Raw genomic sequence first — 17,508 nt, 5'->3', positions numbered from 1 at the left:
TGAGAGCAGCACATCCTCCCAGTCCCCATCTGCTGGAGGCTGGGGATGCTTTATCCACCCTAGAGCCGAGATGGGGGGATGCTGTTGCCCCCCATTGCCTTGCTCAGGATCAGAGCCCCTGGCAGCGCCAGCACCAGGCAAGCCCTGTGCCCGTCCCCAGCTGGGCACTCACACGTCCCCCCAGCCCTTCCCTCTGAGCCGGGCTCTGGATGCTCCAACTACCCGTGGCTCCGGAGCCGCTGTCACCCTGGAGCTGCCGTCCCGCTGGAGCCACAAACGCTCAGATGCTCTCCGGGGGCGGGATGTGAAACCCGAGCCCCGGGGGACAGCGGCGGGAGGGCGACATCAGCCCCGGGGCCGTGTGCGAGGCGCTGCTGGCGTCGGGCGCTGTTTTTACAGCTTGTACCTTAATGCTCCCGAAGTTTAGACAACCGGGAGGGAGCAGCGTCTCTGCAGGGAGGAACACGCCGGGTTCAGCACAGCCAGTGCGAGCTGAGCCCCCGGGGATCCCTTTTTGGATCCCTGACCCAAAAGCCCAGGCACACGAGCTCCCGGCGCAGCGCGACAGAGACCAGGGCTGTCCCAGGGACAGCGAGGGGACACAGCCTCGGGACCAGGGGACAAGCTGTGCCTGCTGCCTGCGCCTAGAACAGGGACGCTGCAGCCCCGGGAGCTGGGAAGAGGGGTCTGAGGGCACAGGAGTGCCCATGCACCCCGTGCCGTGGGCTCAGCGCCCCGCAGGGGAGCAGTGTCCGCACCCAGGCAGGGGGGAGCAGCCCCCCAAAATCATCCCCATGACGCTCCCCCCCACCCCGTCACTCGAGTCCCCTCCTCGGGGGGCTGCAGGGGCAGTTTAACACCAGATCTGTGTTTGAAAGGTTGGAATTATGAGTCTGTCAGCATTTCCATTATGGGCCCTGATTAATTTGGGGGTACGGGGCAGGGTTAGGAGTTGTCATTCCAGATGTGAATTTTTGCTTTAATTCCCCTTTTAAAAAAGTGGAGGGGGGTTGGGAGGGGTGTCTAAATCCTTTAACTTTGTGTTTTCCCTTTCAAAGGAAGGAAAATATGTGCCGTCTGGTCTGTTTTGTTTTTTGCTGCAGAGCTCCAAATGCTGTTTGCCAGGTTCACTGCCATGAGGGATTTCACTCGAGCTGGGATCGCCTCTGTCCTTTATGGGATCGCCGCATTTTTATCAGCGAATCCCAACTGGGGGATCTCCCTGGAAACAGCCCAGATGTATGGGAAGGGACCTCTGAGCCTCTTGGGGTGAAGCTGAGGCAGTGCAGTGGGTACCTGCTCCCAGAGGACAAGCTGCGACTGGAAGAGGAAGGTTTAGATGGGATATTTCGATAAAAAATCCTTCCCTGTGAGCGGGGTGAGGCTCCTTAGAAAAGCTGTGGCTGTCCCCCCTTTGGAAGTATTCAAAGCCAGGTTGGACAGGGCTTGGAGCAAGTGTCACCATGGCAGGGGAGTGGAAGAGGATGAGCTTTAAGGTCCCTTCCAACCCAGATTTTTCTGGGATCCAGTGATCCCCACCGTTGGGTGGAAGCAGTGTGCTGGCAGCTGAGAGCACGCGTGCTCTGGCAATACAGCCAAGGCAGAGCTTTCCACTCACCCCGGAAACGTCTAAACCCTGTGGAGAGGGCTTTCTCCAGGCCGCTCCATTCCCCCGGCTCTCGTGCACGTCGGATCCCGCTCCCAGCCACGTGTCTCAGCAGGGCTGGAGGAAGCTGGCATCCCTCCCACCTCCGCTGCTTGGAAACATCACCGAGAGCTGGTGGGCTCAGGATGCAAGAGATGGCCCCAGAGCTCTGCAGAGACAAGCTCAGAACACCAGGACTCGCTGCAGCTGCGTGGGGAGGCGGGGGGCTGTGCTATGGCCGGGGCCCTTTTATTGCCATCTTTTCACTCGAGGATCTGCCTGGCAGCTTTTCAGCTCCTTGCAGAGACACGGTCGCTGCTGCTGCTGCTGCTGCTGCTGCCAGGAGAAGACTCACAAATAAACTCCCCGTTAATGCTGCCTTGTATCGAAGCTGGTATCAGCGTTTTGCAGCGAGGGCTGAAGGAGCTGCATCTGCTCGCACAGCCTTGGGGGCCTGTGGGGCTGGCGGGGAGCAAGAGGCTGCCAGCACCAGCCCAGCCAGCCCCTGCTTCCCTTGTTCCACTCCCTCCCTCTCTAGCAGGGTGGGGAGAGGAGTCAGAGCTGGAGAACCAGGGTATCCCAAGGAATACAGAGCTGGGAATGAGAGCAGCAGACGGCAGATCCTAAAACTTTTCTGTCTGGAGGGGCCATTTGACAAATAGCTCTAAAACCATTGGCACTGTAAGGTGTGTGACCAGGCAGGGCCCCGCATCCCTAAAAACCTGCAGCGTCATCATCCCCAGTCATACCCTCCACACACATCCATCCCACGGGCAGTGCCTGCGTTTGCGGGGATCCCTCAGGACCCTCCCTGCCACCATCCCCTCACACCCCACATGGGGTCCTGCCCCGTTCACGGGGGACACAAACAATTGACCTTCTTCCCAGGGAAATTCATGTTTCCTCATGAGGGGCAACGCATTAATTGCTGACACAAATAAAAACTGCAGGAAGAGCGGAGTTAAAACCCTGAGAGTGATCAAGGGAAAGGAAACCCTGTGCAAACACAGGGTATCTCCGGCAGATCTGGTGCTGCCCCCCGAGCCCGAAGGGCTGCGCTTCAGCCCCTGTTTGCTGAAGGTCCCAGGAGCAGCAGCAGGACCCCGTGTTCCAGGAGGGAATGCTGATGGATAGGGGGCTGCCAAGTGGAGGCAGGAGGGAGAGGGGAACTCACCTTGCCCTGGGAACTCGAGCATGCCAGTGCCCACACACATGTGCTGCTGTTCCACAGGAGCTCTTCCTCACCTCACTCAGGTCCCTGACCCGTTCCCAGCCCCTGTTCCATGATCCCTGACCCCTGTTCCAGCCCCAGTCTTGGGTACTCTTCTGTCTCCTTCCCGAAGAGGTGCTCAGCAGCCAAACTCCCAATATTCCAGCTCTGCACCCTCCCAAGTGCCAAAGCAACTCACAGAATGATCCCCACGGCTTTGGGAAATCATTCCTTTGGTCTCTATGACTTGGTACAATTTAGGTGCCTGACTGTGGGAATGACAGGTCCATGTACCCACTGTCCCCAGCTCCAGGCCACAGGATATAGCTACAGCTGATGCCACAGTCAGTGAGTGCCTGGAGGAGGAGTCGGGTGGAGGAGTGGGAATGGCTCTCAGGATCAGCACAGGGGGTGCAGGGAGCACTGGGCCGGAGGGTGCTCATCCTGCACTCTAGAAATTAATATCTGGGCTCTTCGTGGGGGAACAGGTATGGGATCAGGCCACCTCCTTGCTTTGGGGCCAACCACAGAGAAAAAAGGTGGACATTGAGGGCTGAGGGGCTCCCTGCCCTCCCTCCTCCCCCAGCACCAGGGCATGAGCACAGACCCACATGGAATGTTCTGATCAAGTCTTGGAAAACCTGCCTGGAAGAGGGTGCTGGGTGCAGTGACAGTCTGCTGCCTTTTCCTGTCTTTTCCTTCCTCTTTTCTGCTGTTTTTCCATGTTTTTGCTGTCACAGCTCGGAGTGTGGGGAACAGATGGAGGTGGAAAAGGGTGAAGGGGAGGGGGCTTCTCGGTGCAGATGAAATTAGTCATGAAAACACAGTCAGCATGTGCCTTTGCACGTCAGCCCTCAGTAAGTGTGTGGGGGTTTATGCTTCCCAAATGAGCTTGGGAAGTGGACAAATAATTGTTTCAGGGTTTGGTTTAGTTAATTGATTTCTTTTTTTTTTTTTTTTTTTTTTTTTTTTTTTTCCCGGCGAATTCTCACAATGTGGGAAGCCGGAGCAGTGGCCAGATGAAAGAGCCCTCATCCAGAGCAGCACCGCAGCACAGAGGTGGGAGAAACCCACACCAGGGTCTCCTGCGGGCCCATCCCTCCTCCGCGGCCGTGGTCCCACAGGGTGGGCAGCACCGGGCAGCCCCTCTGCCTGCCCCGCACTGCCGGCACCACGGCGATGTCCCGGGGGCTGCGGCGTGTCCCGGTGTGAGCAGGACCATCTGTCAGCCCCGGCTGCCCGGGATGTAGTTGTGACTGCCCGGAGAAGCCCCATCAATTAGCGGGCAGCCCGGGCTGTCGGAGCTGCCGGCCGGGCAGCGAGGGGAGGAGGAGGCACCAGCCAGGGAGAGAAAACGGGTCATTTTTCAAAGTGATGAATGGCGGGGAAAAGAAAGTGGAAAGGCGGACAAGGGGAAGAGAAGGGAACTGATTTCCAGATAAAGTTTTCAGGACACTTAAATAAACATCTCAGCCGGCGGAGCAGGGGTGGGGGGCACGGGGGATGTGTGCGAGCTGGGCAGCGCAGGGAGCACTTCGGCAGGACACTTCAAATAAACAGCATTTTAAACCATGTGTGCTCTCCCTCCCAGGGGCTTTCATCCGAGATTATCTCCTGCAGCTCCCACCGGCCTTCAGCTCACTGGTCTTCAGCTCGGCCCAAAGCTTGACTGCATTTCTGGCGCTACTTTGCCCCCTTCAGCAAGGCGGGTCCCAGGCTGGGGTCCCTTGCCATGGCGGAGAGGTCTCTCCTTGCTCCCAGCCCTCCTCCCTGATGTGGAGAAAAGCGGCTCACGTGGATCCCCGGGACCCCATTCCTGGAGGAGGAGGAGCAGAGGAGGCAAAGCCATCACGCCCATCACACTGCACTGCGTCCGGCTGCCTCCTCTTCCTCCCTCCAAAGAACAAAAGAGCAAAGGAGGGAGAGCAGGAGTTGCTGAGCCATTAAAATCAAAAGCGAAAGCCCATCAATGAATTAATACAGCATTAAATGTTAATAATTAGGAGATCATAAACGTTTATGGGAACAGATTAAAGCCGAGTTCTGCTCCATTAAGTTGCTCACGTGGTCTCTGTTTCCCACCCACCCCAAGCGAGGAAGAGCCACAACAGGAGAGGAGCCCTGGAGGTGCTCAGTGCTCCAGGGGTCCCAGCAGCTCCAGCCCCTTCCAGCTGCCCCGGGGGCATCCCTGGGAGCAGGGATGGTGGATCTCATGGACAATGTGCTCTCTGGTGGGATTAGGGAAGCAGAGCTGTGTGTGCCCAGAGCACAGCAGCTCCAGGGCAGCACAGTGGGATGCGGTGAACACACCGAGATGGGGATGTTCACAGTGGAAATTACACGGTTTGGACATCTGAGAGGTGATGGCACCACGATTGATCACCCACAGCGGGCCCAGTGTTGTTCACTGGGTTTATTCAGGGAGTATTTGGAGTCAGGAGAGTTGGGATGAGGTGGTTAAACACCAAACACAGGCAGAATATCCCCTGGGCTACATTTGCCTCCAAGCCCTTCTGCTGTGTGTCTCTGTCAGAGTCAAAGAGGTGGGGGGGTTTCTACCCCACACAGGAAAAAAAAAAAAAAAAAATCATCTAAGTCTTTGTTTCTTGGGGAAAATTTTCTGTTCTTTTCAGTGATGGGATCTTTAAGAACCACTTTTTTCCTAATTTCTTTTTTTTCTTAAAGCCAAGTGGTTTTTTTGAAAATATGGTTTTTCAAGCACTTTCATTTACCAAAAAAAAAACCCACTGAAATTTTTGTCAACAGCCAGAAAAAATCTTTTTCCAGTAAAACACTCTTGAACTAAAGGAATGTCAGTAGCTCCAAGTGCTCTGCAGGGCTGCCTCCACCAGATCTGATTTACCTATCACTGCTCGCTGCTTCTCCTACCAAAATAACCACTTCCAAGCTTGTGGTGGGATGACAGGAGGAACAGGAGGGATCTGTGAGCCATCCCTGCACTGCTGGGAACACCTCCTGGCGATTCCAGTCAGAGCTGGCAGTGAGAGCACCCCCGGCTCTGTGGTGTCTGGGGCGAGCAGGGCAGCTCTGTCGGAATTCCCAGCCATGGGGAAGCGACTGGGGAAGGAAGAAGGTTCCCCACACTGACACAGCTGGAAAACATCCCAGCTTTGGACTGGGGCCATGCTGGTGGGAGGCTGGGTGGGATGCAGGAGCAGCCAAACTCCGGGCTGCTGGAGATGGGCAGCTGCGGCCGTTTCATGGGGCTGTCCCTGTCCTGGCAGGGACTGGAATGGGCAGCAGAGCAGCCCTTTGCTTCATCCCTTGGGAAAAGCCCCGTGTGCAGCTGGGGCACCACGGGGCTGCGTGTCCGTGGGCAGGCAGAGGGCAGGGAACACATCTGGGCCCCCCTGAGCCCATCCCAGTGGGATGATGTTGTTGTTGGCCGTGCTGGGGGCTGAGGCTGGGGGTCCCCGGCAGCGGGGGCCCTTTGCAATCGAAAGCTTCCTGCTGGGGACCCTTCAAGGGCAGCCCTTGTAGCAGATCTAATTATACAAACAATTTTGTTCTGCTTCTCCAAATAAACACAGTGAGGTCTGCGGGACACGGCACGACGGGAAATTAGAACGGAGAACACTTGCTAATGGGCTCCTTAGCTGCAGGGGTAAACAGATTATTTGAAAAGGCCCCGGCCCCTCCGACAGATCCACTCACTCCGCTCCCCTCTCCTCCCATCCCCTGCTCCCCCCGCCCCCCGTCGCACCAAATATTAACCAAGCTTGCAATTTAATCAGATCTCTGAACTGTGAAAGGAGACTTCTGGAGATTTGATTTCAAGGCTTTTCCCTGTTAAGATTTGCATTGAGAAAATTAGATTAAAATCCTGCATGTAAAAGGAAAAAGGGTCTGGAGGCAGGGAGCGGGCATGGAGGGAACTGGGGAGGAGGAGACGGGGCACAGAGGGAACCTCAAGTCTGGCTGAGGAGTCAGGAGGTGACTGGCAATGGAGTGAGATGGGGGACACCCTTCCCTCCCCAGCCCCCAAAGTTTTGGGCACAACCCTCCTTTGGCCCCCCTGTACTCCCAGCTGGGAGATGCTCCAGATCACCTCAAACAGAAAAGCAGCTTATTTTGGGCTGGGAACGGGTGATGCCAGGGATGAGGCTGGGAATGGGGGACACCATTGGCACCCAAGGATGGGGCTCCCTCAGCGCCAGTGAAGCAGGAGAGAGTGATCCCATCCTTAGCACAGCTGCTCTGAGTTGGAGCCGAGCTCCCGGCACAGCCGTGCCCTCGGGATCCGCGACACTACCAGATCCTGGTGCCAGGAGGTTTTGGCTGAGCCCTGGCAAGGTCCCCAGCAGTGGCACAGGGTGTCTGTGGCCCTCCTGCCATGTGCACATTTTATGGGGGTCTATCAGCACCCACCACCCCGGCACCTGGCTGGAGCCAGAGCCCTGCGAGGGAGCAGCTCCCTGGCAGGAGCAGCTCTTGGCCCAGGCTTTGTTTTCTTTCCTGCTCTATGGAATTTCCAGTCGTGTCAAACTGAAGAGCTGATTGCTCTGCTGGCCCATCCCAGTGCTGGGATGCAGGAGAGCTGTTCCCATCCTGGGCTGTGGGATGGAGCACTGTGCCAGGCCAGAGCCAAGGACTCCCCTGGGATCAGGGGTCCCGCAGCACTGGAGATGCCATTGGAGCCTCCACGAGGGGAAATCATCCTGTTGTGTACAAGTTCCCTCAGCCAGCTACTCCAGTTCTGCCCTTTCTTCCTTCATTTCAGTCACACTGAGATCTCGAAATTAAATTTTCTTTTTCCCTGATTAAGAACCTCCCTTTGACATTTCGACAATGGAATGTGTTGATTTTGTTCTCCAAAATCCCTCACTTTTTAAAAACACCCTTCAATCCTTACTTTTTAAAAATCAGCACTTCAGAACAAACCAAATGTTCCCCTGAGAGTAAAATGTAACATTTCATTAAACCTGGATCAATTCCTTTTTCTTTTTTTCATTCCCTAAGCCCGAGCTTCTCCCAGCAGCAGCTGTGACTGAGTCCCGCTGCTCTGCCTGGAGCATCCCAGCGTGGGAAGCTCCAGGAGTAAAAGATATTACGGACACCCAGGCCAGCAAAATTCACTGAGAAGGGGGAAAAAAAAAAAGAAAGGGAATGGACTGAGGGAGGGAAATAGGAGCTGGTAAGGGAAACCCAGTGGTCCAAGCACACGAAGGCAGGCACTGGACCTTCTGCTTCGCGGGCAGTTGAATCCCAGGGCGGAGTGGTTTCCTCTCCACCTCGCCGGGGAGCAGCTTTTATGTTCCACTGAAAAGGTATCCTGCTCAGACGGGCGGAGGCATAATGGGAGAGATCCATTAACCGGGAGGAAACGAGGGCATGTTAAACATGAAATATTCATGGGGGCTCTCGCCAGCTTGTTAATGCATTTGTGTTTGCAAAATACCTCTGGCTGGGGAAGCGGGGAGGGAGAGAGGGATGCGGCAGGGCGGGGGCACCCTGGGCACGGCACGGACAGGAGGAGGGTGCGGAGAGCAGGCTGGAGCGGGGACAAAGGCAATTGTGCCCGGTGGGAGAGCGCTTTGGTCATGAAAGGCCTGCCCGATACTGCAGAGGGAAACAAGGGCAGCTGCCTCTCGATTCAGCCCAGCCCTGTCACAGGGGTCCCCGGTGCTGGGGCTTGGGGAGTCAGGAATTGCTTTCCCTTCCCTGCACGCCCTTGAGCCCCTGCTCCCCACGCAGGCTTGCCAGCATTCGTGCGGGGACCTCACTGTTCCCACAAAACTCACTTCCATGCGTTTACTGGGACATTGTGAGATAGCATCAATAATTAAAAATAAGCTGCAGCTGTCGAGAGGGGCAATCGCGGTGCGTGAGGTGATGGATGACCCCGGCTGTGGGACGGGACTCTCTGAGCCGTAGATTTCATTAACTCACCCCGGGTGCCCCAGTCATTTACTGTAGATTAGGGAAGCTCAGTTGTGTTATTCCTGTTGTTACTGCTATTGTTCTGTAGCACAGTCTCCTGGCTGAGTGTCGCTGGCCAGAGCTGCCCTCCCTCTCCAGGGAACAGACGCAGGAGAGTGACCTCTGGAGCAGGGAGAAGTCCCAGCCCTGGAGTGTCTCCGAGCACTGCAGAAAACTCTGCGTTGGGAATTTGCCTCTTCCCAGCTTGGGCACATTTTCCGGGTCTCAGACCACAGCTGTACAGCCTCTTCTTGTCTCTTGTATGGCCACCCTTCCATCCCATCTTTCCAGGATGTTCCTGCCAGTGTAAACACATGGCAAAGTTCCCCACAGGGTCGTGTCCCTGTCGTGTGAGGCTGCCCACCCCTCCTGCCACCACTTTTGGTGACAGTGCTTGCAGGCCAGGACATTCTCATGTCCTTTGTGGCTCTGCTGTGGGAAGAGGAGCTGGGCAGAGGGGAGAAGGGAGGAGAGAGCCAAAGGGATGTAATGGGATGGAGCAACAGCAGTTGAGAAGGGCAGAAGAGAGAAACTGATGAACAGTTTTAATTATTGTCATTTCCCCCTCCAAATTAGTGAAAGCAGGTTTGGGACACACAAGCAGGAGCGAGGCAGACAGGACTGAAGTGGCTTTGTCACTGATGTCACTGAAAGCGGCTGGTGGCCCCCAGCCCAGCAGCAAAAGGGAAGTGAGATCCCATGGGCCTGGGCTGAGAGGAGTGGAAAAATCAGCATGAGACAGAACTGTATAAAATGCTGGCTGTGCTGCTGTAAAAGTCTCTCGCTCACAGGAGGAGGTTGGGGGGGGCAAGAGTCCCACTGGGGAGCTGGAAGCCTGGGAGTCCCCTGGCCACTGTCAGGGACCCAGAGACCAGGTGACAAACCCTCCATTGGGTGAGCTTCTCACACCTTAAGACCTAGGAAACGGGACCAAACTGTAAAGAGGAAAACGTTGACTCAAATCAGGTTTATGCTGTGCAAATACATCCTTGCACTGGTATTTGGGAAATGCAATCCCAGCCGTGGCCAAGGAGGGATTAGCAGTAGGTTCAAAGGCAGCTCAGGCTGAATATTTGATCAGAAATTGTCCATTTCTGCAGTGCCTGCCTGACTTTGCTCCCCAGCCCCTGAGAGTGTGAGTCCACCCGAGCCCAAGGCCGTGTGCAAGCAGCTTTTCCCAGGCTCATGCTGAGGTTCATTTTGCCAAAGTTGAACTGGAATAAAAGCCAGAGGGATAGAAATAGCCTGCAGTGTCCTGAGGGGCCGAGAGCTGCCCCTGTCCCAGCAGGGGACACCACATGTGCAGTCATGCTGCAGCTCCAGCCAGCCACAGGGCTCCTGAAGACCCCAAATCCATCCCCACAGGTCTGCAGCCAAGCTGAGGGCTCCTTGGGAAGCCCATCCTCAAATGCTGCTCACAAGCCTGGCCTCTTCTTCAGACACAGCCACATGCTTGGCCCGACGAAAAGTTCTGGGCTATTAATTCGTCTTCCCATAGCAAACTTCCCAGGGATTTGCTTTGTGAAGGGGAAGTAAGCTGATCATTCCAAACTGATGTTCGGGATCACCAGCCGAGCTCCTTCCCACAGACAGTAACTCCAGCCAGCTCCTGCTTGCTCTGTGGTCTCAGCTCCCACCAGTCCTAAGAGCTTTGACATCCCCGGGATGGTTTATCCCTGCACCATGCCGTTCAAACAAAGGTTTGATGGAACATTTATCTATAATTTCTTTCCCTTTTTGGTTCCAAAGTTCAGGGCAATGAACTCAGTAGCTGCTTGGAGCAGACCCCGGCTGAAGGCATTAGGCATTAACAGTGACTGGGGAGTGGGCAGGGAGCTGCAGGCAGGGCAGGGGAGGATGGATGGCTCCACCCACGGACGTGCTGCCCAGGGAGGGCAGCAGAGGATGGGCAGGATGCGATGTCCCTGCAGCAAGACAAGCCTCTGGGCCATCTCTGTGCCTGGCTCTCTGCTGGTCCTCCTGGGCTGGAGCCCTCCTATCACTCCAGTGTCCCCATCCAGCCTGAGGCATGTCCCAATCCCCCTGGGAAGAGGTACCACCCTGAGTCCTGGTGTGCCTGGACACCCCTGCCTGGACCTCAGATGATGCTCACTGGGAAGAGCAGCTCCAGATGCACCTTCAGAGCTCACCCCAATTCCACACAGACCCAGTTATTTACCGCAGGGCTTATACTTTCTTCCTTTTTTTTTTTTTTTTTTCCCCCTTTCTTTTTCTTTTCTTCCACTAGCATTAAGAGCCTAAAAATAACCTAAAAATAGCCACGCTTCCCAGTGCAGCCGGCAACACAAAACCAGGTTACCAGTGCCGCACAACAGCAGCCAGCTCGTTTGCTCTGAAATCAAATTTGTTAAGGCATTAGTCTCCTGTTCCTTCTCCCCTCCCTCCCTCCCTCCCTTCCTCCCTCATCACAGCCAGCCCGAGCTTCCCTGCAGCCACTGCCACAGCTGGCTCTGGGCACAGGGGGGATGTTGTGGGGTCAGAGCGAGGGGCAGCCACTGCCAGGGGCTCAGCGTGTCCCTCCACGGGCACCTTGGGAGCCTCATTGCTGGCTGTGCCCCATCCAGCCCCATCAGAGCTCACCCCTCCGCTCTGGGAGCAGCCTGGGGGCGAGGGGATGGATGGAAACGGATGGTTCTCCCTCGGGCTGTGATGGGGAAGGGGTGAGCAGCAGTGTCCAGCCAGGACAGCTTGAGCTGGGGTCTTCTGCCAGCCCCACCTCAGGATACGAGGAGGAGACGGCTCCAAGAGGAGTGACCCTCAGGCTGGGCAGAGGCAGAAGGCAGCGGGACCCTGCAGGGGCTGGCAGAGGCTGTGGATAAGGCTCGCTGTGTGCTCCGACCGCAGGTCGTTACAGACCAGTGGGATCCTTCATGAATTATGAGCCAATATCGATCGTCTTTGCCAGTAAACACAGAGTGACCTTTATTAAAAATACACGAAAAACTCACTTAGGGAAACTCGCTGGCTTCTTGGTGCTGACAGATTTACACAAAAAGCAGATTTGTCCCACAACAGGAAATGTGGCGAATGAGGCAGGAGAGGGGAGCACGGCTCCAGCACAGCAAGCGTCGCATCCCTGCCAGCTCCTGCACACCAGGACCAGCTGCCTGCTCATCTGGCAGAGCTGCCAACCTGGGCACCCACTACCCTCCCATCAGACCCTCCAGGGCAAGGGTGCAGGTCTCTGCCCTGGGGGAAGCTGCTGGGCAAAAGACGCCGGTCTCTGATGGTTGTAGTTATTTGGGACAGGAGAGGGACAGCGTAAATCTGGGAATTTGCTGGGAGCTGCCCACCGTTGGTCAGGTCTCTTGGGGTTATAACAATAAATTTTGTGCAGTACAATGGCACAGCCATTCCTCCTGGCCAAGGTTAAACATCGCAGTGCTGCAGAACAGCCTTTGTGTCAGCCCGACAGGAACCACCCATGCTCCCTCAGGAATGCTGCTGCTCCTGATGTCGTGTCCATGGATTAGAGAAAGGAACAGCTGTGGCTCAGGATTGGATGGAGATGAAGAGCTCCTCACCTCTCACTTGAGCTGTGAGTGACTCCTCAGACTCACCTGTGGGCAAATCACACAGGATCCATAAGGATCACTGAGTCCACGTCCTGGCCCGCACATGACAGCCCCAAAATCCTTCCCTGTGCCTGAGAACATCGTCCAAATGTTCTGTGAACTCTTGGTGCCATGACCACTTCCCTGGGGAGCCTGTTCCCATGTCCAGCCACTCCCTGTGCTGCTGAGGGTCAGAACCGCATGGTCTCCAACCAGCCAGGGGGCCCGCAAACAGCCACAAGCGCATTTGACAGCTAATTAATTTATAAATAGGAACACATAGCGCCACCAACTCAACGACCTTGGAGGCCTTTTCCAACATAAATGGTTCTGTGGTCCTGTGATCCTACCCGGACCATCTTCAGGATGATGCCTCAGGAGCTCTCAGGATCCCAGCTCAGGAGCGGGAACCAGTCCCACAAACTGACATGCAGGTTATTCTGTTTTCTAGACATCAGCAAGAATCTGTCTTTTAAGGCTTGTGGGTATTTTTCAGACAAATAGAAACCAATTGGTAAATGCACACAACGATAAATCAGTCAATCCATGGCTCAACTTGCGTTTGTTTTTTAACCAGTGCTGAGGAGAGAGGAGTGCAATAAATATGTACGGAAATGGAAATGATGGATCAGTTCCCAAATGAGCTCAGGTGTTTGGTTTGGGAAGCTGTGAATACCTGGGGCCATGTTCGCTCCTCACCTCCATGACCTGTGCTGTGCTGGGATCTAAGCCAGAGGGACAGGATTTGCATTTTGAGCAAATTTTCCAACTTTACAAGTTGATTGTGCTCAGCTTCCTGCAGACGCCTCTCAGCAGAAGGGCTTTCTGGCAGACAAAAACCCCCTTCTCTCTAGAATCCTCGAAATACTCCATTTTGGAGCAGCCAGAGCAGATGATGGAGGAGAACAGACTCTCCAATCAGTGCCGGGGCAGAAGCGAACGGATGCGGCACGGAATGGGCTGTGCAGTGGGATGAGATAAACTCCCCAACTTGTTTGGGGCCATTATGGCACATTATTCATCAAAACACTCAGCTGAAATCAGCCAGCTCCGGGGTTTGTTAATTCGTTCTGTTTCAAAAAAACCTCAGGCTTCAGAGAAAAAAAAAAAGTGCCCAAAATATCTCTTTAACAGGCTGGAGCCAAGTGGTCCTAGAGAGGAACTCATCTTCCCTAGTTATTGCCTTGCTTACATCCCTGCAGAAATTTGGGAATGGTTTCTCTGAGCCAAGAGGGGAAGTGAGGAGCTGGATAACTCTCTGCCTTGTTAAAACATTCGGGATATTTTCCTGCATGGAAAGAGGCTGCCAGGATTAAGTCCTTATCCCAGGAGGCATGTTATTGCAGCATGCCTGGGTGAATTCCTCGCACAGACAAAGGTGATCCCTGTGTCCCACGGGAGGGGGGCTCTCACTCTGCCCTGATGCTGCTGGTGAGAGATAAATGAACCCAAGAGAGAAAACCTGGGGGCTCACGAGCTGCTCTGGGGTCTGTGAGCAGATCTGAGTTATGTGAGCTGATCTGGAGTTTGTGAGTGAATCTGGGGGGGCATGAGCAGCTCTGGGGTCTGTGAGCACACCTGGGGTGTCTGTGAGCACACCTGGGGTGTCTGTGAGCAGATCTGGGGTCTGTGAGCACACCTGGGGTGTCTGTGAGAACACCTGGGGTCTGTGAGCAGATCTGGGGTCTGTGAGCACACCTGGGGTGTCTGTGAGCAGCTCTGGGGTCTGTGAGCACACCTGGGGTGTCTGTGAGCACACCTGGGGTGTCTGTGAGCACACCTGGGGTGTCTGTGAGCACACCTGGGGTGTCTGTGAGCAGATCTGGGGTCTGTGAGCACACCTGGGGTGTCTGTGAGAACACCTGGGGTCTGTGAGCAGATCTGGGGTCTGTGAGCACACCTGGGGTGTCTGTGAGCAGCTCTGGGGTCTGTGAGCACACCTGGGGTGTCTGTGAGCACACCTGGGGTGTCTGTGAGCACACCTGGGGTGTCTGTGAGCACACCTGGGGTCTGTGAGCACACCTGGGGTGTCTGTGAGCACACCTGGGGTCTGTGAGCAGATCTGGGGTCTGTGAGCACACCTGGGGTGTCTGTGAGCACACCTGGGGTCTGTGAGCACACCTGGGGTCTGTGAGCACACCTGGGGTGTCTTTAAGCACACTTGGGGCTGCACCCACTGTCTCCCTGCCTGGCGAACAGGGATACTTCCCCAGGGAGGGAAGGCAGGGAGCATGTTGGGGTCCTGCACTAGCCACCCTCCCTCACCCCCCAAGCCTGTCGCTGTCCCACCAGGGGCAGAGAGATAGTGCCAGGTGGGATTGTGCACCTGATTTCCAAGGGCTGGTGGGTTTGGGTAGGGTGAACCTTGCTGGAGTTCCTTAGCAACAGGAACACTGACGCTTTCCCTACTCAGGAGCTGCAGATGCAACCAAAGCCCTTCCATCAGCCCCTCCATGACATCCACACTGGGACCCTCAGGAATGCTGTGGGACCCCTGCCATGCCTCAGCAGGGACTCAGAGCATCCCACTGCAATCCCCCCCAATCTGTATCTTCTCCTGCTATGTTAAAGCCATGGCTTTAAAGCCAAGTCTGCCACGGCTGGAGGGTTTTATCCTGTTGCCCACCTCCCCCCATACCTGGGGGCAGATGAGCTCCCTTGGGGACCCCATCAAAGCCCCCTGGACATCCAGAACCACCCCCTGAGCTCCTCAAGGCTCAGTCCCAAATCCAGGTTTGTGAACCAAGAACAAACCCTGTCGTTTTTGTTCAGACTTTCCAGCCCTTGCACCAAGCATGTGGCAGCATTTGCCAGCTGGTGACATCATTGAGCCCCTGTGTGAACCTCTCTTGTCTCTGCTTGGCTCACCAGGGCTGATTTCCACCCGTCCGGAATCTCCAGGCTTTGCAGAATTTCCAGGAGAAACCCACTTTTGTCCTTGCACTCTCTCAGTCGAGTGATGCTCCAGTGCCACGATTTCCCTGTGCCACCACCACAAAGATAACGGATCCCAGGTTTGGATGGTTTTGCTCATTTCAGTCATGACCTTTGGGATGAACCTGTGCATCCACAGGGGATGCAGGCTGGGACTGCACGGGAACCCTGAGGGCTCCAAGGAGCCCCTCCAGACCCTGGCAGTGCCTGATCCACCTTCCTGAAAACACGTGTCCGCCTTGTGAGTGCGGGCAATGCTGTGGTGGGAACGTGGCCAGCTGGCCTCTCCTGTGTCCCCCTCGCCGCTCCCCTTGCAGCGTGGCCAGCTCCCGGGGGCTGCTGGACGTGCCGAACCCGCCGGAGCAGCGGCTGCGGGATGGAGCCGGCGATCTGGTTTCAATAAAATCAGCAGATTGTTTCATGGCTGGATGGGAAAGTTGTGAGGCTCCAGGATTTGCTCCTCTGGCAGCTGGATTCTGTTTGTCCATCGCTGCAGCTCCCACCCCACATCTCCGGAGCAGGCTTCCCAGAGAGGGGGTCAATGTCCCAAGCCTGTCAGGGTGTCAGAGGCATTTAGACAGTGCCCTTAATGTGCTTCAGCTTCCTGAAAGAATCAGGTGGTTGGAACAGATTGATTTTGTCAGTCCCTTCCAGCTGAAAATATAATATTCAATCTTATTCTTATTCTTATTCTTATTCTTATTCTTATTCTTATCCTTATCCTTGTCTTAATCTTAGTCTAATCTTATTTTTATTCTTATAATTCTTTTTATTCTATTCTAATTCTATTGCATTTTATTCTACTCTATTCTACTCCATTCTGTTCCATCCCATTCCATTTCATCCCACTCTGGGTGCTCTGCTGCTCTGGAGGACGGCACCTGCCCTCAGTCCTGGTGGAGGCAGCGCTTAAAAATATCTCAGGGTTTTCTACATTCTCTCTACACCTTTAAATTCCAAAAGCACTGTGACTTCTAAGGGAAAAGCCAAGCCTTTAAAGCTGTAAACAGCTGGCTTCCCTCTTCCTATATAAGAGCAATCTTTAAAAAACCACTAAAACTTTAACAACCTGATTGTTTTTTGAAGTATTTTGCGAAGCTAGGCCATTCCTGGGCTCAGTCTGCTGTCCAGGTGAACTGGAAAACAGCAGGACATATCCAGGACAGCATCCCCAAGAGCCAGCCCGGCCTTCCTTCCTTGCCTGTCTCTCTTGCAGTCCCCAAACCGGCCCAACAGGAATTTCTGCTCCATATTGAAATGAACTTGAGGCAGCAAAGGAGTAAATGCGTAAAGAGAGGGGTGAGCGCTCCGTCAGCTTGGTGCGGTGGAACTCCTTCACTTACAGCCCCTTTATCTTCTGAGTTCTGGCAGTGGCAGAGGCACTGACTCACTCCCAGAGCCTCCATCCTGCAGCGCCGCGAATCCCAAACCCGCGGCTGCACTCCCAGCGTTCTGCTCCTGCCAGGACAGAAAAAGCGCAGAGCAGGACAGAGCAGCTGCGTTTCGCGCCCCATCAGCTAAATTTCGATGAAATCATTTTGATGAATTGTTTAGGAAGGGAAAAGCCCCATTAACTGTACATTTGCTGTTAATTAATAGGCTGCTTTTTCCTCCTCTGGCACAGCACTTCCGAGCTGCCTCACGCTCCGCTCTGAGCGCAGCATCCTGGGGGGCACAGGGAGGTGGGGAGGGGGATCCGGGCAGGGTGGGACCTGCAGCGGCATGACCCCGGGGAGAATGGCTGTTCCCAGCTCCATGCCCTGCTCCAAACGCGAAACACGAGGATAGGAAAAGCAAACACCCCCATTCTTCTCCGAAACCCCTGCAGGGCTGCCCCATTCCGGTCCATGGGCAGCCCTCCGGGCACCGTGCAATGCCAGCAGGGCAGGCGAGGAGTCCCACAGCTTCTCAGCTCTGTTATTTTTAACAAATTCCCTTTTTGTGTATTTATTTTCGGTACGTATCTTGTAAACATCTCTGGAATGTCACTCGAGGGGAACCCTGGCTGACATGCCCCAGGACCCAGACGCTGGAGGTGCTGGGGGTGGGAGCAGGGCACTGCCCGGTGCCTCAGGACGCTGGGTGCCCAGGGCTTGCACCAGCACAGCAGGGAGTTGGGACGAGTGAAAAGTCTTGGCAAATCATTTTCCTTCACAACGATTCTGCCAAAATGCCCACAGGGTGCCAAAACACGGGGAGGAGAG

General features: G+C 55.1%; 1 protein-coding gene across 1 annotated transcript in view; it reads right to left on the bottom strand.

Moving 5' to 3' along the window:
- Window positions 1-280: 280 nt before the first annotated feature.
- LOC120765854 (stAR-related lipid transfer protein 8-like) overlaps window positions 281-17,508 on the bottom strand; it is a 57,258-nt gene continuing 40,030 nt past the window's right edge. Inside the window, exons 15-16 of the mRNA XM_040091048.1 lie at window positions 16,696-16,762; window positions 281-450 (exon numbers count right to left, since the gene is read on the bottom strand). Coding sequence (XP_039946982.1) covers window positions 281-450; window positions 16,696-16,762 — 237 coding nt within the window. The remainder of the gene's footprint in view (window positions 451-16,695; window positions 16,763-17,508) is intronic.

The sequence above is a fragment of the Hirundo rustica genome, chromosome Z (assembly GCF_015227805.2).
Source record: "Hirundo rustica isolate bHirRus1 chromosome Z, bHirRus1.pri.v3, whole genome shotgun sequence".
NCBI lineage: Eukaryota > Metazoa > Chordata > Aves > Passeriformes > Hirundinidae > Hirundo > Hirundo rustica.
The sequence above is the reverse complement of the archived record's forward strand: the minus strand, read 5'-3'. Positions and strand labels throughout refer to the sequence as shown.